Source organism: Stomoxys calcitrans, chromosome 2 (assembly GCF_963082655.1).
Source record: "Stomoxys calcitrans chromosome 2, idStoCalc2.1, whole genome shotgun sequence".
In the NCBI taxonomy this organism is placed as follows: Eukaryota; Metazoa; Arthropoda; class Insecta; order Diptera; family Muscidae; genus Stomoxys; species Stomoxys calcitrans.
The window spans coordinates 31,199,600-31,223,242 of record NC_081553.1 but is presented as its reverse complement, the minus strand read 5'-3'; the positions used below and the strand labels follow the sequence as shown (position 1 = coordinate 31,223,242).

At 39.9% G+C, this 23,643-nt stretch overlaps 2 protein-coding genes across 2 annotated transcripts in view; both read left to right on the top strand.

The window, feature by feature from the left end:
* LOC106086889 (neural cell adhesion molecule 1) overlaps window positions 1-23,643 on the top strand; it is a 679,760-nt gene that overhangs the window by 268,601 nt on the left and 387,516 nt on the right. The gene's annotated exons all lie outside the window — the stretch shown is intronic.
* LOC131994866 (uncharacterized) lies at window positions 15,529-17,593 on the top strand. Its single transcript, XM_059361837.1, has 2 exons — window positions 15,529-16,921; window positions 17,344-17,593. Exons 1-2 carry the CDS (start codon window positions 16,790-16,792, stop codon window positions 17,524-17,526), a joined length of 315 nt encoding a protein of 104 aa, XP_059217820.1. The 5' UTR covers window positions 15,529-16,789; the 3' UTR covers window positions 17,527-17,593.

Here is a 23,643-nt window from a genome sequence, read left to right as displayed (position 1 = left end):
ATATTTGGAACTGCGCCGCCAGGGTCGCTCTTAGGCTGAGAGAGCTCGGCATGCTGTAGGAGGATGGTTGCGGCCACAGGGTATAAATCGGACAGAGGAGAATTACCGACTACCTGGCACCAGTGCCGGCTGGAGTGAGGGCATTCGCAATTCGTTTTCCTGAGCGGGGGTGTACTTGAGGAGAATTATATCTCGATCTACACAGAGGGAGTCAGGCACTGGTTTGGGGGTCTACTCTGATGTACTTAATATCAGCATGTCTTTCAGGCAGAGGTCTGTGCCATTGCAGTGGCCGCAAGAGAAATTCTGGCAAGGAGCTTACCGCCCTCGAAACTCAGAATTTATGTACACATTGGGATCGAGAATGGTGAGGTCGAGCTGCGAGGCGGACTGTTTGGAATACCTTTATCCGGGCCTACGATGTGACGCTGATATGGGTTCCTGGGCCTGAGGGGATTCCAGGAAATGAATTCCACATAAATTCGAAATTCACTTAAATTCGAAACTCAGAATTTATGTGGACATCATGGCCTTGGGGTCGCGGATGGTGAGGTCGAGATGCGTGGCGGACTGTTTGCAATACCTGTACGGAGCCTATACAGGTATTGCAAACAGTCCGCCACGCATCTGGACCCACGATGTGACCCGGACATGGGTTTCTGGGCATGAGGGGATTCCAGGAAATGAGAGAACGTACGAGTGCTCCAAGAGGGGTTCGTCTGCACCGGGCGGACCAGTCATCGGTCTTGCCTACGAGCCTTATGCGAGCTACTGAAGGCAGTAGATGGAATGGCCAGGGCGGCGTCGGTGGCGAGGTGGTACTCAGTAGATGGTTGCCGGACTGCAAAGGCGCTATTGCCGGTCATCGATCTGAGGAGAACGAGGGAGTTGCTGGCGATCGAAAAGAGGTCGATGAGTACTTTGACAGGGGTCATAACCGGACACTGTGTCATAGGGATACCGCACAATGACTTCTGTAGGAGTTGCCTCCATGAGGATGAGGAGAAGACTATTGTCCACTTGCTGTGTTCCTGTGCGGTTCAGCAGAGATGTAGGCTCTCCTTTTTGGGGAGCCCTTTCTTCTATGATCTGGATGAACTTGCAAACGTACCTCTGGTATCTCTTCTGAGGTTTATTGAGGGAACAGAATGGTTCCGATGGGATGGTGTCTCAAGCTCCGACATAGGTAGATCCGTGCTTGCGTAGGGACGGGCGGTTTTTGACTTCACCCACTCGGGTTTCTTCACTCCTCCTGTCTTTTTCTTTTATTCGTGTATAATCTCTAGTACGAGGTTTCACATTTTCTTTTTCTTCCCTTTCACCCTTTAGGGTACCACAATGGGCCAAACTGGCCCCCGAGTGAACTCACCTTTGCTGGGCAACCCATTCAAGCTGACCTGACCTACATGTTCATAAAAAGATTGGAAAGGTCTAAAGCGTCAAATTCTTCTAAAATCATGCAATTTTCTTTATTATATACCCCTAAAAATATGCAATATATTTTGAAGTTGACCATCCTGCTATTACATTTTCAAAAAAGCCCAATCTTCCCATTTTCTTCTCTTGCATACAAAAACGAATAACTTAAATATTTTTCCATCATCATTTTGTTCCTCCAAAGTAAAATATTGTCCCAAAGATTTCTTGAAATCTTTTCTTTGCATCAGCCATAATATTTACCAAATTATTATGTCGTTGGCATTGCAACAAACTGAAATGTTGATGATAAAGGATAAAAATCAACTCAGACTATGAAGAAAAAATTCAAAGAAATTTCCAAATGTTTTCAACTGAAAAAACCTCAAAAAAGGTTATTTGAAAACATTTTACTTTGTCGCTGTTTGAAATAAAAAGTGGAAGCCACATGCAGGTAAAATGGCTGATAAAAAAAACCCCTACGAAAAAACTAGATTTCAACTTAGTTTATGGCTGGCAAACGTGTTGTACATATAAAATGCCGAGGAAAATAAAATATCCTCCAAAAAAGCTGAAATGGTGTGCAAAAGTTTACGATGTAGAAAAACTCTTTCGCAAAAACAGAATGGAAAAAAATGTAAAATTTTTTTTAACGGATTTTTTTTTTTTTGTTTTTCGAAAACAAACTTTTCCCTAACAGGGTTAGTTTGCTGTTGATTCCCTAAGACTGCTTTGCCATGCTGTGAAATATTTTATTTGTTAGCAATGATTTTGTCTTGTCTATCAGCTGTGGGTGTTTTTTTTTTTTTTTCTTCTACTCATGGTGTTTTTTCAGTAGAGTCTATATGCTTAAGTCAAACATCAGTTTCTTGCTAGTCTCCAGGAGCTTTTTCCTCCTCCATTTTACTCTTTGGAATATGGAACATCATACTTTATGCGGGTGTCTTTTTTCTGTTTGTTCCTCAGCATGGAATAGATGCGTAAAGATGGCGTTTGGTTAAGATGTCTCCGTGTTTTTGTAACTTTATAGCCAACCCATAGCTAGCAACCCAAATGCTACTCCAAATTTTTCTTTCCATTTCATTGATGCCAGCGATTTTTGGGTTTTTTTTGGAAGTCTTGCCCTGCTAACATGAAGTTGGCATAAAGAAAAGTTATATTTTTAAGCCATCTCAAATATTTTTCCATTTTGTGCGGAAAAGCCAAAAATGTTTTCGTGTCACTTGAAAAACTGACGACAGAAAGAGTCAAGTATACATAGATTGACTTTTGCAAAACCCCTTTGCCTTTCCAGTTACTCCCATATAATTTGTTAAAAAGTTGTGATGGCTGAACTAAATAATAAAGTTTTCACAAGTCTAACAATATTTTGGGCGAAAGAAAAAAACAAAAACATGGGAATGGTTAAGAGATGGGTGACTTGGCAACTTTTTGCAAGTTGGTCATTTTTTTTCTTCAAGGAAACAAGGAAAAAAAAGGTACAAGTATAAGTTTTAATGGGGGTCAAAAAAGCATTGGTAATTGGTATGAGATCAGCAAAGATAAAATCTAACACTGAAAGAGAGGAGGTGGTAGCATTGTTGAATTTTAATCAAATACAAGTAAAAATGGTAAATATGTATGAGGCAGCTACTGCGGCTTAGAGAACTTAAGTGATGGGAGAATGGATAGAGGAGCAGGTCATAACATAGCGGTTTAATCGAGGCGACGATCAAATCTGGAAGGAATGAAAAAGGTTCCCGATGGGATACCTGGGACGCCATTTGAGTTCGAGTGTGAGGCACAACTGCCAGCAGCACAGTCTTGGCTTAATGGAACTCTGCTTCTGCCATCTGGAAGATTTTGCTACAGCGATGGTCAAAGCTAGATGACAGGGCTAGTTTGGAGGTATCCATTAAGGAACCAGAGACTGAGATCTGTACCGGACCTGTTTGACCATAATTCGTTGGAGATCCTTGCAATCACGGAATGCGAATGATGAGGTGGTGGTAACTCGAGGACTTGCCATCAGGGCAGTAGCAACCAGGACGGTAATGTCACGAAAAGCCTTGGAATATAAGAGGAAGATGACTGTTTGTCTGAGGATGGCACGATCCACGATTGTTTGGGAGCCGGCCCAAAACATTATCAGGAGGATTGAAAAAGCTGACGATTTGGCCGTCAATGCCAAAGGAATGCCGTCACTAAACATGATTAAACCGAAGCCTTTCGGGCGACATAGTCTCTATTAAGGGCCTAGGCATACATTAAAACTGTAGGTAGGACGACAAAAATCCCACGGTGGGATACGAAGAGTTAGAAGACGAGGCTATCTCCGAGAAGGCGTAGGAAGGAAGTTAGTATGGCTTTCTGTAATATAACGGGACACATAGGTCTACGAGCGCATTTATGCAGAGTAGAAGCGGCAAGTGTTAGAAAATAGAATGAAAAAAAAACTTCTAAAAAATATGTCATTTGTAAACGGATGGAGATACCTCTTTGGAAACGGTCGAGATAATTTACAAAATTTCAAAGCCCTATGTGAACCGAGCGTCTCTTGGCAGGGCCCTAAATTAAGTTACATTGACATTTCAAAAAATTGTTCTTTGTGGTACGATTTTCAGAAATATTTTTTTTTGTTGCTGGATAGTTCTCAAAGTATCTACAATGAACTTCCACTTGAGGTATACAATATCTGTATTGGTTTTGGGGAAATAAGACTTTTAATTTTTATACCCTCCACCATAGGATGGGGGTGTACTAATTTCGTCATTCTGTTTGTAACACCTTAATCTAGCCATGTCCGTCCGTCTGTCTGTCGAAGGCACGCTAACTTTTGAAGGAGTAAAGCTAGCCACTTGAAATTTTACACAAATACTTTTTATAAGCGTACAAATACTTTTTATAAGCGTATAAGCGTAGTTTGTTGCGTATAGACTCAAAAACGGCTAAACCGATTTCTTTGAAATTTTCGCAGATTGTGGGGAATGGTCCGGAAGGAACCATATGGGACAATATGGGCATCAAATGAAAGATATTGGAGAGTAGAAAGCAAATGTGGTATAAAAACTTGGGTTCAAGTATCCAAGGCGTAGCCCAAGCCCGAAAACTGATCTAAATGGCCATATTGGAGGTATATATCAATATAGGAATCAAATGAAAGATATTCGGGAGTAGACTACGAATATGACATAAAAAACTAGGTCCACGTAATTGATAGTCGCCCTATCCCCGATAAGCACCCCAAATGGGAATAATACTCAATCATAGCTTGATGAAACTCAAATGATAGGCATTTGAGAGCAGATTACGAATATGACATTAAACTTTGTGTCCAAGAATCTAGGTGGTGTTTTACCTCCTAAAATCGCCTCCAATAGGTTATTTGACCTATTAAAACAATGGGGAATCAACTACGTATCTGATATCCTTTTGTCGAACCAAGTGCTAGGGGGACCACCCCAATCCCCAAAACACCCCTAAATCGGACATATTGACCGGCCATGGCAATATGGGACTTAAATAAAAGGTACTTGCGAGTAGAATTCGAATCTGATATCCAAATGTGGGACCACGTTTCTGGGGGTCCACCCCTTCCCCAAAACACTCCCCAAACAGGACGTATTTACTGACCATGAGAATATGGGGCTTAAATAAAAGGTATTTGAGTGTAGAATTCGAATCTGATATCAAATATGAGACCAAGAGTTTGGGGGGCCGCCTCTCCCCAAAAACCTCCCCCAAAGGGGACACATTTACGACCATAGCCACATGGGGCTCAAATGAAAGGTCTTTGGGAGTAAAGCACAAATCTGATAACAATATTCGGGAAAAGTGTCTATGGGGCCACCCCACCCCCACAACACCACCCAAATAGTAAGTATTTGTTGACTTTTGCAATATGAAGCTCAAATAAGGGAATTTTTAAAGTGGAACACGAATCCGATATATATTTTCAAGGCCAACTCACTGAGTGGCCGCCCATCCCCCAAAAAACCCCCCAAGCCGGTCATGTTTGCCGAATATGGAAATATGGGGCTCATATTATAGGTATGTGGGAGTAGACTACGTATCTGATAACAACATTAGGGGCCAACTGCCTAGCAGACGTCTCACCACCATAACAACCCCACATAGGACGTATTTGCTCACCAAGATAAATTGGGTCTTAAATAGAGTGGAACTAAATATTCATAGTTTTTAGGGCCAACACCCCAAACCGGACATATATGCTGACTTTAGCAATAACGAGTTTAAATGAGATTAGAAAACGAATTTAATATCCAATTTTGAGGGCAATAGCAAGATGGGGTTCAAATAAATGATATATAGATATATGTGGAGATTAACTGAAGGGTATTGGGGGGTAGAGCAAGAATTGATACCCATTTTCGGGACCAATGTTCTGGGGGTTTATCCCTTTCCCAAATACCCCACAAATAGCAAATTTTTAGTGACCATAGCAATATGGGACTCAAATAAAGGCATTTTGAGTAGAATATGAATTTGATATAAAAATGTAGGACCATGTATTTAGGGCATCACCCCTTTCCCAAAACACCCCCATAGGGTAAAAAATTTTCGACCATGCTAGTATGTGGCTCAAATGAAAGGTATTTGAGATTAGAAAACGAATTTGATAACTTATTTTGGGCCATGTGTTTGGGGGACGCCTCATCCTGTAAATTCCTCATAAGCCTAGGCAATATGGGGTTTAAATAAATGGTATTTGGTAAATCCGACATCATAAGAATATCGGGCTGAAAAGAAGTATTTTAAGAATGGAGTACACCTTTTATCCAAACTTAAATTCGTAGACCAATAAAGATCATATGGGATTCAGATAAAGGCACTTATATTGTTAAACTGATAGTCAAGCGATATACTATCTTCGTAGCATAGTATTGCACTAAAAGCTCTTTAATTGTCGAAAATAAATATTCCAAGGAAAATTTTGTTCCATATAAAGTAAAAGAAGGCGCAGTGGAGCGGGCCCGGGTCAGTTGGTCCTTTTTATAATCGAGTCGAAAACAGGCCCAGCAGTGCGACAGCACCTAGGGGAGAATTTTTACATGGCAAAGTACCTCACAAATGTCGCCTGCATTAAAAGGGGATAAGCACGACTGAAACTTTTTCTAATGTTCCCGCCAGGATTCAAACCCTGGCTAGCCTCTGCGCTACAGTGCCCTCCCTACCTAGTATCTTAATGTGTCTAAATAGTCCCTAGCAAATTTGTTTACCATTTTATACTTCTTTAAACCTTCTTAAGAAATTTTAAGCGGCGAATTGCTTTCCATTTATTTAGTTTTTTTTTTTTTGGTTTCACAAAACCATAAAAAATTATTCACGAAATAAATCATTGTGAGAGTAGCGAAAAAAAATGTAGGCAATATTGTTATCCTCATCTCTATCTACAGTTTATCGCACGATGTTCGTTGAGAGCCATTAAAATCTTTATTGACAGTATATGCTACCACCTATATTAAATTTACGATTGGATATTTCCCCACACCCGCAAAACGGTATCCACCTTGGAAATGATTTTGAATTTCGAGTCAAGCGTCTATCGCTCTTTAAGTGGATGCAAAAGAGGAGAAAAAGGCAAATAAGCAAAAAAATGCCAATAAATATCAGAAGTTTTAAATAACTGCTGGAGGCCTATAAACGCACACACACAAGATGTAGTGCTATCTTTGCAGAAGCTATAGTCTAAGGTCAGGGAATTGAGAAAAATATAAATGGATCTATGTTGTTGGGAAGTTCTTTTATTGTAATAGTTTTGGAATATTAATTTATACAAATTTAGGAACATATTGGGCCTTATTAAGGAATACGCTTGGCTGATTTCGCATGGATTTCAAAAATCAAAAGAAACAGTAATTGGGACATAGGATAATCCTTTAGGGGCCCAAAAAGAATTTTGAAGAATTCTGTCCGCCATCGGGCCATCCATGAAGGATGGAGATACAATAACTTCGTCATTATATTTGTAACACATCGAAAGCATGTATCTTAAATGAGATCCTAGTCCGCGCCTCTCGACTTGAAAATGTATAGAATATATGTACTTCGTGGGGTCTTACGTGAATATTTCGAGGAGTTACAAACAAAATGAGTGAAGAATGGGTATTAGATGAATATTTCGAGGAGTTACAAACTGAATGACGAAATTAGCATGCCCCCATTCTATGGTGGAGGGTAAAATAATATAGGATTTTCAAGTTCTAAAGTGCTTATATGAGAGAAATTTCCTTACGAATAGCATTTACGAACTAGGCCTCTTTCTTCAACAAGAGGAAGGAAGAGTTTTTGGTCGTGTTCAAAGTACGTTTGAACATGAAGTCATGTGCACCCATGTGCAGACATGCGTTCACGTATGCACATGACCCACTGTGCATAACGGTACATTGAAGTAAGTTCTTAATCGCTGATTCCGCCTTGACTTCATATTTGTTTACCTGGAATTGTTGCTTGTAGCTTGGAAAGTTGACCGTTTTCGCGGGGTCCAAGTGACAAGCAACAACCAGAAAAAGATCAGTCTCGTTTTAAATCTCAAACCCGCGCATCGTATTCTCTCCCCCTCAAAGTGAAAACCCAAGTGAAGTGAAAAGTAAAAAGTGAACATACATACAAACATATATAACTAGAGTGAACATTGCAACAATAAACTTTGAAACAGTGAACTAATATATTTAACATTTTAGATACAAAGTGACACAATAACAACCGACTCAAAAACCAAATCTACACTCGACCCACAATTGCAACATCACAACAACCATAAGTGCGGGACACAACATACAACACCAACTAATTCTAATATTGCAAACCCCCCACCTGTTAAATACAATGTCTATCTACTACAATCAACTATACTCATAATTTAAATTTTAATCTACTTACTACTGCTACTTAAATCTATGAATTGTGCTATCTAAACCTAAATATTTGCTACTTAAACACTACGATCTACTTATAACTAATGAATTTAAATAACATAGAAAAGAACATCACAATAAACAATCACCACCACATTTGAATTTTAAACATAAAACTTCCTATGTTTTATTTCGGAAGGCAAAACCCTTAGTTTGACCCCAAACATTTGGTCCTTCGAGCCGGATAAGTGGTTTTTTTAAATAATTAAAAAACCAAAAATCAAAAAAATTTTCTGTTTTCTGCCCAAAAATAATTCATTTTCATTTCAAAAGACCCAGTGACCGAAACACAAAAAATTCGCAACAACAAAAGTGCAGTGACCCACCAATTAAAAGCAAAAGTAATAGAGAAAAGTGCGAAAAAAGGGTTGGTTACACACAACCGTACATACAGACACGTATGGACGGACGGCCAACATAAAACAAGTCACAAAACACATATAAAAGGAATTTGGCCATAGTTATTAAAAGCAACACAAAAAAAAAAAATAATTTTTTTATTTATTAAGCGGCTTCGGAAACCCATAATTTGTTTTCTGGATTTATTTTATTAATTTCTTGATAAAATAATCCAACCAAAGCGGTATCAAAAAGAAATAAACAAAAAAAAAGAATAACACAGTTGCAAAGGACAAGAAGACTCATACAAAATAAAAGATAATTAAATCAACAGGGTGACCCGAAGAAAATAAAAATAATTAAATTAAATTTGTAATTTGCAAAAATTAATTAAATTTTGTTATAAACCATTAGAAAAGTGTTACAGTGACCCAAAAAACGTAAAGTGACCCGCACAGTGGAACAGAAGTGGAAAAAAGTGGAATTTCAAAAATTATAAAAAATCAAAAAATTTTAAATTGTTGAAAGAAGTTTCTTTGTGTTAAAATGGAAAAAAAGAGCTAAAAAATTGAAAAATTTAACAATTTATCGTCCAACCCAAAATTTATGTTAATTTTTTTCTACATATTTTGAAAAATTTTTTTCTCTAAAAATCATAAATTTTTCAGTATTTTAACTTAAAAAACAAATTAAAGTGTTAAAACAGAATTATGGGTTGCTCGATAAATTTGTAAATTTTATCCCAAACTAATTCTTTCTTTTTCTATCAAACATAAAATATTGTGCATTTTCAAAAAACCCCAACAAAATCAATTTCGTGCGTTCCGTGTAAAAACACAAAAACAAAAAATCTACGCTCTGGGATAAAAACGGAAAAACCCGCTACAACGGTTAAATTCATACATTTACCCATACATTTACCCATACATTCATACATTTACCCAGCGTACTTTAATATTGTTTTTGATCGTTTTTGATTATGAATCGCTAATTCGGTTGTCTGATAAATTTTGACCCAAATTAATTTAATCCAAAGTGAATTTGACCCCGATATAGCAGACCCTACTTTCAAGGCAGTGTGTAGGATTTTTGGGACAGACAACCGCGGTATTTTTGTAAAGAAAAAAAAGTGTCTTAGTAAAAATTAAAGTGCTTTTAGAAAAGAAGAAGTTTTTTTATCAAGAATTGTTTTTGTGTGAGAAATAACGAAAATAATATTGCGTGCTGGCCTCATTTGTCTTCGAAATTTTAAAACTTCATTCTATTGCACAAATTTAAGTGGAAACGGTCGGAAAGGACTGTGGTTGTTTGTGCAATCCTTTGTTGTTTTTTATACAGAAAGCAAATTGACCCAGCGAGTCGAAGCAGTATTATTGTAAAGAATCATCTAGTCCTGTATGCCAAATTTTGAAAAGTGAAAGTTTAATTTTTTTTTTTTGGAGAAAAATAAATTTTTTTTTTGCAACTTTAATTCGAGCGGAATTAAATTGCTGGTGTATTGCGATTTGAAAGGAAAATTTTTCTTACAATTTTTTGCGGCTATTGTATAATCGATATCATCAGAAATATTAACCTGTTTTTTTTTAGTGGCCCAGATAAAAACATTTATTACGAATTTTGTAAAAAGTTTCAGGTTTGACCCTTAGATATTTGACCCATCATCAAGACACACATTTTTTTTCTTCGCATTAGGTTTTTTAGAAATAGATTTGATTTCTACAAATAACCAGTTTTTTTGGACATTTTGTTGTAGATTTTTCCGTGGTTTTATAGTTTTTGAACCTATTTAAAACATATACAAGCCAATTACAAAATGGATAAGAATTTACGCGAAAAATTTGTAAACTGTGTGAATGATTTAGTAGATTTTGAAAGCGTTTACTCCGCGGCTAAGTCAGATGATAATATACATTCGTTAGAAATCACGCGGGTAGAACTCAATTCTTTATGGGATCAAATCAAGAAGGCATACTTAGATTGTAGGGACCGCATTCCGGAAAAGGATGAGACACCTATAGATAAAACTAAACTTCGAAATAATTACAAACAGGCACTAGAAACTTATAAACGGTGTTTAAGCTCTCTTAACGGAGAAATTTTGGCCCTTAACGAGCAACAAGATCAAGAAAAACAGGAGAGAATATCGATGACCCAACAGCGAGACAATAATGATTTTTCACCAGCTCTAAGATTGCCGCCCTGTGACACAGATGTTTTTAAAGGGGGATATCGCGAATGGCCCACCTTTAGGGACTTATTTTCAGCAATTTACATTAACAATTCAAAATTAAGTAAAGTCGAGAAGTTGTTTCACTTGACCCAAAAAACAGCAGGAGAAGCCCGCGAAATAATTTCCAATGTTCCACTGACCCATGAGGGTTTCGACATAGCGTGGAGAAATCTCGTTCATAGGTACGAAAATAAACGCATGCAGGTAAATGAGCAATTGCGAGCTCTTTTTAATTTACCTTCGGTTTCCGTTGATAACGCGTCAACAATCCAGAAATTACAGCGCACTATATGTAGTTGTACCCAAACTTTACAGACCCTTGAAGTAGAAACGGGGGGATGGGACCCAATCTTAGTTTATCTTGTGTCAACCAAACTACCAAGAATATTTTTAGAAGAATTCGAAAGCAGCCTAGCAGATTGTTCGTCTCTTCCATCGTGGAATCAATTAGATGTATTTTTGACCCATAAATTCAAGACCCTAGAATCAGTCGGCAATATCAAGCCACAATATTCGAGATATAATCAACCCAGATCGGAGTACGATAAGCGGGAAAAGCGAGTTAATAGTTTTCAAACAAATGTAAATCCCAATTTCAAGAACACGGGCTCAAGACCCAGCAACAACACACAATCACACTATAATGCTCAGAATAACAAACCGGTTTGTCAACTTTGTAAATCCAATCATTCTTTGCGAGAATGTCCTCAATTTCTAGAAAGGTCGATCAACGATCGAATAAACATTGTTAAGACAGGTCATCTTTGCTATAACTGCCTTTCTTCGGATCATGGAGTCAGGGAGTGTAAAAGTCGTTTTAGTTGTAGGGAATGTAGTCAACGACACCACAGTTTGATACATAAAGGCAACCAGAGCCAGTACCCTACAACAGGCACACACCAACGAGGCGGAGCACGACCTAGCACCAGTGCTGCCGCTCTCAACACTTTAGTTCAACCCGGTAGACAGGAAGCACGACCTAGCACCAGTGCTACTGATCCTACCACCCTAGCTCAACCGGTTAGCGAATACGCACGCCCTAGTACCAGTGCTGCCGCTTCAACCACCCTAGTACAACCATCGGTATCGCCAAATATACAGTCCACACCTTGTTTAGAAGCACCTTGTTCAACGACTTTGACACTTCAGGAAATCAGACCCACTCCGCAACCCAAAGAGACACTTTTGTTCACAGCAATAGTTCAAATCAAATCTAGAGGACATAGATATGATGCCAGGGCAATCATCGATCCTGGGTCACAATCAACTTTCATATCAGAAAAAATTAGAAACAAATTGCAACTTCCAACAGTTAAGAATTTAATTCACGTCACAGGTTTAAGCGACGCAGTTTCTGAAACATCGACAAAAGCTTGCGTCTTCAATCTTTGCTCACGAGTAAATCCTAGTTTTGAGCTGGAGGTTTGGGCACCAGTCTTAAAGACCCTACCTTCTCATTTACCAACACACAATTTAAGGCAAAATCAATTTGGAGATTTTGCACACCTTAGTCTCGCGGACCCCCGATTCTTTGAAAGTCGACCCGTGGACATGTTAATCGGATTAGATATTGGACCCCTTATATTCACAAAAGGCGGTACTATGAAATCCTTTGGATCACTTATAGCGCAGGACACCGTTTTTGGGTGGATCATAGGAGGACCCATTACGGAAGACCCTAAATCCGACAGACAAATCACACTTTATAGTGCATCATCATTAGAAAAGATAATCACTCGCTTTTGGGAGGTGGAAGAGACCCCAAAAAAGGTTTTGAGGTCAGCAGAAGATATTTATTGCGAAAATAATTACAAAAATACAACACGACGTAATGAGGCGGGGAGATATATCGTAACTTTACCTTTTAAAAGCTGTTCAGAGATCGGTTCATCTAGGAACATCGCATTGGCACAGTTTCATAGAATGGAGAAAAAGTTGTCTAAGACCCCAGATATTAAAGCACATTATGATGCAGCCATATTAGAGTATTTGGAATTAGGACACATGAGGAAGGTAGACCCAAACAGCGTATACAAGACCCCTCACTACTACTTACCTCACCATGCAGTTATCAAACCAGATAGGGTTACCACAAAACTTAGAGTGGTTTTTAACGCATCTAGCCCAACATCAAACAAGAAAAGTCTTAACGATATCTTACATACAGGACCCATACTTCAGCAAGACCTTGTGCTACAAGTGTTGAAATGGAGATTTTTTAAGTACGTCTTCAATGCAGACGTGACAAAAATGTATCGTCAGATCTTAGTAGACCCCAATCAAACAGCTTTTCAAAGAATTCTCTTTCGTAAATCAAAAAACCACCCAATTGAGGATTACGAACTCTTAACTGTTACCTTCGGCATAAATTGCGCCCCATTTTTAGCGATTAGGACCCTTCTCCAGTTAGCAGAAGACGTGAAAGATTCTCATCCGTTAGGATCAAGAATTATTAAAGAAAATTTATATGTCGATGATGTATTAGCGGGCGGACACTCCATAGAAGAAGCTACAGCAGCTAGGAAGGAATTAGCCTCCGCATTAGAATCAGCTGGTTTCGAGCTAAGAAAATGGGCGTCAAATGACACACGTTTGTTAAAGGATTTAAATGAAGACATGCTTCTTCCAATAGATTGGTTAAATATTTCCGAAGCTTCTTCGACAAAGACCCTAGGAATTCGTTGGAATATATCAGGTGATAATTTCACTTTTACGGCCCCTACAGTTGAAGAAAAGCAAATGAGCACCAAGCGAGAAGTATTATCAACGATAGCAAAGTTTTTCGACCCATGTGGATGGTTAGCGCCAGTAATAGTTGTAGCCAAGTTAATCATGCAACAGGTTTGGCTAGATAAGGTAGAATGGGACGACTCGTTGAAGCCAGTGACTCAAATGAACTGGAATAACTTTGTGAGAGGTAGCCATTCTATAGACACTGTATCGATACCAAGATGGGTTCGGTTTACACCTGCTAGTATTGTGGAAATACATGGATTCTGCGACGCGTCAGAAAGCGCATATGCAGCCACAATTTATATACGCGTTGAACACATCGATAAAACTGTAGACACTTTTCTTCTAGCAGCCAAGACCCGAGTAGCCCCAGTTAAGAAAATCTCTCTGCCAAGGTTAGAATTATGCGGTGCAGTTATGTTGTCAAAGTTAACAAATGCCATTGTGCCTAAGCTTCAATTATCAAAGTTTACGACCCATTTCTGGACCGACTCTACAATCGTTCTAGCCTGGCTACAAAAGCCACCATGCTCATGGAGCGCTTTCGTTGGTAACAGGGTTTCAGAGATATTAGAGAACGTCGGCGGTGAGAATTGGAAACATGTTGACTCAGAATATAATCCGGCAGATGTAGCAAGTCGTGGCTGTTCTCCTGACGACTTAATAGCTCATAATTTATGGTGGACGGGACCCCAGTGGCTCAAATTGCCGCATGATCAGTGGCCGCAAGACCGAGTTAATACAGACACTAATCTTGAAGCAAAACAAGTTAAAGTATTCGCAACAGGCACTTTTGATGACCCTTTGACTCGATTTTCGTCTTTAGCTAGAGCATATCGTGTTTTGTCTTACGCAGTTAGGTTCTGGCGTAACACAGGTTCAACTAGATCCTCACTTAAAATTTCATCGCAAGAAATAACCAGCCCAGAGCTCATAGACACAAAGATGCGTCTTATAGTGGCAACTCAGAAACATTACTTCGTTGAGGAATACAGTTCTTTGACCCAAAAGAAAAGGCTTTCACCTAGAAGTAGTCTTTTACCATTCAACCCCTTCATAGATAGAAAAGGAGTAATTAGATCCAATGGTCGTTTAGTTCAATCGCCAGCTTTGACGTACAGCGAACGTCATCCGATCTTAATCCCATATGATTCGCGATTTGCACTCCTTCTAGTGGAATTTGTTCATAAAGTCTCAATGCACGGAGGCAATCAACTTATGACCCGGCTCATCCGTACGGAGTTTTGGATATTCAGATTGAAACAGTTGATCAAGAAAGTTATACACAATTGCAGAGTTTGTACCCTATATCGATTAAAGACTCAGACCCAAATTATGTCATCTCTTCCACCCGAGCGTACTACTTTATCCAGACCCTTTACGAATACAGGGGTAGATTTTGCAGGACCCTTCGGAATCAAAAGCTTAACAGCACGAGCGTGTTTAATAACCAAGGGTTATATCTGCATATTTGTTTGTTTTGCGACAAAAGCCATCCACTTAGAAGCAACAAGTGATTTATCGACTCAATCATTTCTGGCGGCATTAGCTCGTTTCATAGGAAGGAGAGGGTGCCCAGAAAAGATATATTCCGACAATGGAAAGAATTTTATAGGCGCAGCAGAAATGCTCAAGAAAGATCAGAAAGAGTTTATGAAAAGTTTACAGAGCAGCGCCATTCAGCAACATGCTCATCAGAATTTAGAGTGGAAATTTATTCCTCCAGGAGCTCCCCATATGGGGGGATTGTGGGAGGCAGGAGTTAAATCATTCAAGATACACCTTAAGAAGTCTATGCCCAAAATGAACTTCACGTTCGAAGAACTGTCAACCATATTGGCACGTATCGAGGCCTGCCTCAATTCACGACCCCTTAGTCCAGCTTCTGAAGACCCTAACGATTTAGCACCCTTGACCCCAGCTCACTTCCTTATAGGCTCTTCCCTTTTGACCCCGGCAGAACCCGACATCTCAGAGGAGGACATAACGCTTGCAAATCGGTGGAAGAGATTAAAGATTATATCCCAAAACTTTTGTCAGAGGTGGAAGTCAGAGTACTTAAATGAGCTTCACCGTAGATACAAATGGAAGTATCAGCAAGATAACATACAGGTCAATGATTTAGTTGTCATCAGGGATGAGAGATATCCCACCGAGTGGAAGTTAGGACGAGTTTTTAAAACATACCCCGGTGTTGATCAGAACACTCGAGTTGTAGATATTCGAACTTCCAATGGCATAGTCAGTCGACCCATAACTAAGATTGTCAAATTATTCTCAGACACCCCTAGCAATTCATAATCACATCAAAACACGGTACTCACGAGATTTTGGTTACAGATAATGGCCGGATATTTACCTCGCCCAGAGTCCCCACGACCCGCCAGACCCACACGCCCTCGCTTCGACCCACGGGAACCCAGGTATCGCCCCGCATCTTGGCAGTATGCCTGTGGCCTCTGCCAGGAGGACCACGCCATACGGTCATGCCCGCGGTTCCGGCAAATGACACCGTATCAGAGATACGAGACAGTTGAGAGACGGAGTTACTGTCGGAACTGTCTGGCGCGCAGCCATCTGGCCCCAGACTGCCCCGTGGTCACTGCCTGCCGAACATGCGACTACCGCCATCACACAATGCTGCATGGAGCCCCACAGCTTAGGGAGACATATGGCAGCTACAGCCCGCCCCCAATGGAGATTGCCAACCCACGGCAACTTGCAATCGAACCAGCCAACCAGATGCCCATCGTCCAAGGCCCTCCCCCGGTCGAGATACCTTACAGCCGGGCCACTGTTTTTGTACCCACGGCGATGGTGGAATTGGCACCCGAGGAGCAGGACGATTGGGCTGGGGTACGGGTACTTTTGTGCCAGGCATCGACCATCACCCGAATCGCGGCAGCCACAGTAACTCGCCTGGGGATACCAACGAGAGAGCGCAGAGGGCACCGTCTGGCAACAATAAGACTTCGGTCAAGGCATGCGTCGAGGAGGACCATGTATACCATCCGGGCAGTGGTGACCCGGGATTTGCCGCGACGACCCTATTCAGATCCCATCATTCCCGACCCCACAAGCAGCCTAAGATCCCTTTCTTTGGCAGATGCTGACCCTAGAGGCAACGAACCAATCGATGTAGAGGTAGGGGCCGATGCCTACGCCCACCTCCGGAGGAGTGGTGTTGTACAACCCGGATTGGGAGCCGTCTTCGCCCAGGAGACAGATTGGGGATACGTGTTCGTCGGCCCAGTCACCTCACAGGCAAGAAACCAGGATTAAAAAGGTAAGATGTCACTTCGTCACTTGGAGGGGGAGAATGTTCAAAGTACGTTTGAACATGAAGTCATGTGCACCCATGTGCAGACATGCGTTCACGTATGCACATGACCCACTGTGCATAACGGTACATTGAAGTAAGTTCTTAATCGCTGATTCCGCCTTGACTTCATATTTGTTTACCTGGAATTGTTGCTTGTAGCTTGGAAAGTTGACCGTTTTCGCGGGGTCCAAGTGACAAGCAACAACCAGAAAAAGATCAGTCTCGTTTTAAATCTCAAACCCGCGCATCGTATTCTCTCCCCCTCAAAGTGAAAACCCAAGTGAAGTGAAAAGTAAAAAGTGAACATACATACAAACATATATAACTAGAGTGAACATTGCAACAATAAACTTTGAAACAGTGAACTAATATATTTAACATTTTAGATACAAAGTGACACAATAACAACCGACTCAAAAACCAAATCTACACTCGACCCACAATTGCAACATCACAACAACCATAAGTGCGGGACACAACATACAACACCAACTAATTCTAATATTGCAAACCCCCCACCTGTTAAATACAATGTCTATCTACTACAATCAACTATACTCATAATTTAAATTTTAATCTACTTACTACTGCTACTTAAATCTATGAATTGTGCTATCTAAACCTAAATATTTGCTACTTAAACACTACGATCTACTTATAACTAATGAATTTAAATAACATAGAAAAGAACATCACAATAAACAATCACCACCACATTTGAATTTTAAACATAAAACTTCCTATGTTTTATTTCGGAAGGCAAAACCCTTAGTTTGACCCCAAACAGGTCGTTTGAAAAAACGTTAACAGGTATCTCTTCATTCATCCCAACTCTTGTCATTGATGACCAGACGTTTACAGACCCGGTTGATAGGGCTAACCTGTTGGCTGATATACGAGTATTTTCAGGAAATTCTTCCTTGCCGGTCAGGAAACAACCGTTCAGATACTTTTCGAACACGTGAAGTTAAAAAGTGTTCTTGAGAATATCGACATGAGTAAAACCCCTGCCCCTGCTGGCATATCAACACTTGTCTTACGCAAGTGTTCTTCGGCATTCGCTAATCCATTACGCAATCTTTTCAACCTTGCCTACCGTGAGGGAGTTTACCCGGCGCGTTGGAAGGTAACAAATGTTCAGGCGATCTCCAAGAAAAATGTGGCGAACAAGATTGCGAATTACAGGCCAATTGCGCTATGCTCTACCCTCTCCAAAGTTATGGAGAGCATGGTTGATCCCCAGGTCTTTAGAGTCGAACTTCCTAGTTTGTTAAGAGTAAGGTTGTGGCCTTGATATCTCCAAGGCATTTGATAGGATCTGGCACTCTCATCATAGCAGGTCGCTTTTGGTGTCAATAATGGCCTCATTCGATCTATATCGAGCTTTCTCAGAGATTGCACTATAAGGGCCATTGTAGATGGGTTCTCATCCAATGAGCATAAATCGACGCAGGTGTTCCCCAAGGCTCTGTTTTTCTACTTTTATATTTCTTATTTTCATCAATGATCTGTTGATTCAGACATCGAAACCAATAAACTCATTTGCGGAAGACAGAAATCTCCGGCGCTCATACTTATTCAACCATAGGCCGAGTCTTCGAAAGATCAAGGTCAAGAGCGAGTTAGGGGCGATATACTCTGCCAGGATTTGCTGGCCATTTCTGAATGGGGTAGAATGAGCAGAGTAGATTTTCAGTGCTGGTTGTTGTTACACAAACGATCCTCTCTATCTATCAACGGTATCAATGTCGAGCAAACAGAGTTGTTGATGTTCTGGGCATGAAGATACAGTGTGATGTTCGTTGGTCTAAACGTCGACACTTCGTATTCGAAGTGTCGAAAGAAGCATTCAAGTGTTTAGGCTTCTTTACACTGTGCAAGAACTACTTATATTTTCAATATCTTTTCATTTCACTTTCATAAAGACGAAAATGGAGTACAACTCACATGTATGGGCTGGGGATTCAAAATCATCCTTGAAGATACTATACCGTTTTAAGAGGAGTGATATGGCGTTGGGGCTACCGTAGCGCAGAGGTTAGCATGTCCGCCTATGACGCTGAACGCCTGGGTTCAAATCCTGGCGAGACCATCATAAAATTTTCTGCGGTGGTATTCCCCTCCTAATGCTGACAACATTTGTGAGGTACTATGCCATGTAAAACTTCTCTCCACAGAGAAGTCACACTGCGGCACACCGTTCGGATTCGGCTTCAAAAAGGCTTCATTTAACTTAAACTTGAATCGGACTGCACTAATTGATATGTGAGAAGTTTGTGTAAAATATGATCTGGTCTATATACTGATATGCAAATTGCAAATTTTGCCCATGGAAATTCCACTAAGGAACAGGGGCAAACTTCTCACATATCAATGAGTGCATTCCGATTCAAGTTTAAGCTCAATGAAAATGGGCCTCCTTTTTATACCCACCACCATAGGAAGGGGGTATACTAATCTTGTCATTCCGTTTGTAATCACTAGATCGAAATATTGATCTAGGACCCGATGAAATATATATATTTTTGATCGTCTCGACATCCTGAGTCGATCTAGCCATGTCCTTCCATCCGTCCGTTCGTCTGTCGAAATAACGATAGTGGTCGAACGCGTAAAGTGAGCCGCTTGAAATTTTCCATCGATACATAATATTAATGTAGGTTATTGGGGATCGCAAATGGACCATATCAGTTCAGATTTGGATATAGTTACCATATAAACCGATCTTCCGATTTGACTTCTTGAGCCCCCGGAAGCCGCAATTTGTATCCGATTTGGCTCAACTTTTGCACATAGTGTTTAATTATAACTTCCAACAATTGTGCCAAGTACCGTTCAAATCGGTCTATATCCTTATATAGCTCCCATATAAACTGATCTCCCGATTTGACTTCTTGAGCTTCTGAAACCCGCAATTTTCATCCAATTTGGCTGTAATGTTGCACATAGTCTTTTGTTATGACTTAAAACTGTGCCAAGTACTTTCCAAATAGCTCCCAAATTTCAACAGAATCCATGGTGGTGGGTTCCCAAGATTCAGCCCGACCGAACTTAACACGATTTTACTTGTTCTTTATACAGGCTACAGGGTATTATGGCTTAGTGCATTTGTTTGTAACATCCAAAAGGAAGAGAGACAGACCCCTTCACAAGTATACCGATCGACTCAGAATCACTTTCTGATTCGATTTAGCTATGTCCGTTTGTCTGTCTGTCCGTCTGTCCATGTTAATTTGTCCATAAACTACAAGTCGCAATTTACAGTCGGTCATCTTCAAATCTGGTACAGGCATGTTTTTCGGCCTAGAAACAAATTCTGTTGAAATTGGAAAAAGTCGATTCAGTTTTGGGTAATAATGCAATAAACTGGTCATTTGTTAACCGATTCTCTTGAAATTTGGCCAGAAGGATTATCTTATGACTCTCGACATTACTGGTGGACCATAAAAATCGGTCCACATTTAGATATAGCTCCTATATATCGCCCGATTTTCACTCCTAGAGCCACTGCAAGCGCATTTATTGCCCAAATTTCCTAAAATTTAGTACAACGCTTTCCTCGACGACTACCACCTATTTCAAAACAAAACAACAAGAACACGTTAATTAGTCTCAACATTTGTGGTGTATCAAGGGAGGGGCTGCAATGATCGCTATTTCGGCCTTTGCCAGGGGTCTCGTCAGACTGCTATGCTACCACTTAGTGAGCAGTGCAATAATAGAAGCATGCCCTCAGCGCACTATAAGAAAAGGTTGAATAAGACCCAACATTTCATTCAGAGTGCATGCTTCTACCATCGCACTGCTCACTAATTAGTGAGTGGGTGGAAGCATGTAATCTTTTGGTAGTAAAGCAGTCTGATGAGGCCCCTGGCAAAGGCCGAAATCGCGATCATTGCAGCCCGTCCCTTGATACATTTAACACACCACAAATGAGTGTTCTTGTTGTTTTGTTTTGAATTAGAAGCAAGAAATAAAAACACATTGGTCTTAGCTGGTTAAACCAACAACAAAATAAAATTTTGTGACCAAACTAAAGAAGCGCAAAGACATATTTGCTCTACTCGAAATTTGATACGGGGATTTTAATTACCCATCTGAAAACATCCGACGAGGTCCTTCAAAATTGGTTCAGAATTAGATACAGCTCCCACTTTGTATTTATAGGGTAGGTGTAGGGTATTGTAAAGTCGGCATCGTCCGAATTTTGCCTTTCATTACTGGTTTTATTTGTTTTAGTTGTATTTCGGTTGTTTGAACACAATCGGAGGCAGCACTGAGAGATTTGTTGTCCTTTTGCCTTTAGAAAATATTCTTGGGAAATACAAAATCTTGTACCTGTTCTCATTCACCATCCCAGTGCCTATCATTGCTTCAATTGCTGTACTTAATGAAGCTTGGATCTTACGAACAGACACTCTGGCAAATACATACGAGTATGTTTGCTTATGTTATATATATGCCAGTGAAAGTGTGCTCTCAAGAGCACTTTGTTTATGGAAATCTATAACTTACAGCTATAGGTATTTTGCATTTATGTCTTACGTTCTTCTTGTTCTGCTTTTCACTTCCGTTCGCTTAACCTTCTCAAGCATGAGGGCAACTTTCTAAGGCAGTACAGGCAAATTGAGCTCTCGAGTTTCTTGTAAATTCATATCAAGAAATTTATGCTTGCCAAGGCTAAGGAGGCCTACAGGCAGGCACTGCCTCTGTTGCTACTACTACTGCCACTGCTACTGGTTTGTCTATTATTCTGGCGTAGCTTTGTAATACTGTTTGCTGTAAACGCTTTCTAGTTTAAAAGTAAATTTAAAAAATTTTCGTTAGCGGTTTTCTTTGCCCCCTACTCACAACAGTTAGCCTCACAATGTTTTGTGAGACAAAACAGCCATTGGCATTATGTTCGCCAAGAGATAGAGAGACAGGGGGTACTTTGTGGTTACTCAAACCCTAGATGACGTGTGGCATGTTGCAGAGTATCGAGAGGCATTAAGCAAAATTGTTGAAAGTGTACTTTGATATTTGGTTTGCTTGGTTATTGGAAATTTATGCAAAATTTAACCTTTACATTGGCATAACCTCCTACTACTCCTCTTTCCTCCACCTCCACCTTCTATTGCACGCCTTTAAAATACACACTGGTATGAGCACTAACTATTCCTACCCAAATGTGTTTTAGGAAATTTCATTGACTTAGGTGGTAAGGTGGTAAGATGGCTGAGGATGGCTGAGGATGGCTGAGGATGGCTGGATACAGATAATTGATTTTTTCTGCCTTGAGTTTGGTGCAAAGGTTATTTTCGCCATAATAGGCTTCCATGGAATTTTTACATTTATATCACGAACCTCTGTTGATATTGTTATTATGTAGGAAGTTTGAGTAAATTTATGATACCGGCATTTCCGGTATTTAAATTCATACAAGTTAAATAATTTTTGTTTTCAAAGTCAAAACGAAAGCCAACATTTTGCAGGTTTAAGTTGTTTTTTTTTCCGAGAAATGATTCAAAAAGGTTGGCTTTTCATGCAAAATCAAATATGTTAGGTTATTGAGTGGTTTAGTCTCTGGATGAGTGACTTTTCAATAGGTTGCTATTATTTTTTGAAACCAGGATTTTCATGAAATCTTAAAATTTGATATTTTTAAATGAACAACTTTTTTATACCCACCACTGTAGGATAGGGTGTATATTCATTTAGTCATTCCGTTTGCAACACATCGAAATATCGACTTGGGACCCGACAAAGTATATCTATTTCGGATCGTCGTAAAATTCTAAGACGATTTAAGGATACCCATGTGTCTGTCCGCCTGTCCGTCCGTCTATTGTAATCACTCTAGAGCCTTCAAAAATTGAGATATTGAGCTGAAATTTGGCACAGATACGTCTTTTTGATGCATGCTGGTTAAGTCCTTGAATGGGCCAAATTGCACCATATTTGGATTTAGCTGCTATATAGACCAATTTCCCGATAAAGGGTCTAATGCCCATAACAACTTTATTTTTCATCCGATTTTGCCGAAATTTGAAACATTGAGTAGTTTAAGGCTTTTCGACAACTGACCCAAATATGGTTGAGATTGGACTATATTTAGATATAGCTACCATATAGACCGATCTCCCGATTAAGGGTCTGAAGACCATAAAAGCTTTATTTACTAGCCGATTTCGCTGAAATTTGCAAAAGTGAGTTATTTTAAGCCTCTCAATATCTGACCTAAATATGGATTAGATCGGTCCATATTTGGATATAGCTACAATATAGACCGATCTCCCGATAAAGGGTCTAAAGGCTATAAAAGCTTTATTTATTACCCGACGTCTCTGAAATATGCAACAGTGGTTTATTTTAAGCCTCCCGACATCTGACCCAAATATGGTTCAGATCGGACTATATTTAGATATAGATGCCATATAGACCGATCTCCCGATAAAGGGTCTGAAGCCAATAAAAGCTTAATTTGTTACCCGATTTCGCTGAAATGTAAAGCAATGAGTAGGTTAAGATCTCTCAACATCCGACCCAAACATGGTACAGATTGGGCTATATGTAGATATAGCTGCCATATAGGCCGATAAAGGGTCTGAAGCCCATGAAAACTTTATTTTTTATCCGATTTCGCTGAAATTTGAAACAGTGGGCAGTTTTAGGTATCCCGACATCCGTCCCAAATATGGTTCAGA

What these genes read in the sequence shown, in the direction of transcription:
- LOC131994866 (XM_059361837.1), top strand. Translation starts at nt 16,790, where the DNA reads ATGCCTACGCCCACCTCCGGAGGAGTGGTGTTGTACAACCCGGATTGG. An exon ending in AAGAAACCAGGATTAAAAAG is followed by an intron (nt 16,922 to 17,343) that starts GTAAGATGTCAC and finishes TTAACATTTTAG; the next exon opens with ATACAAAGTGACACAATAAC.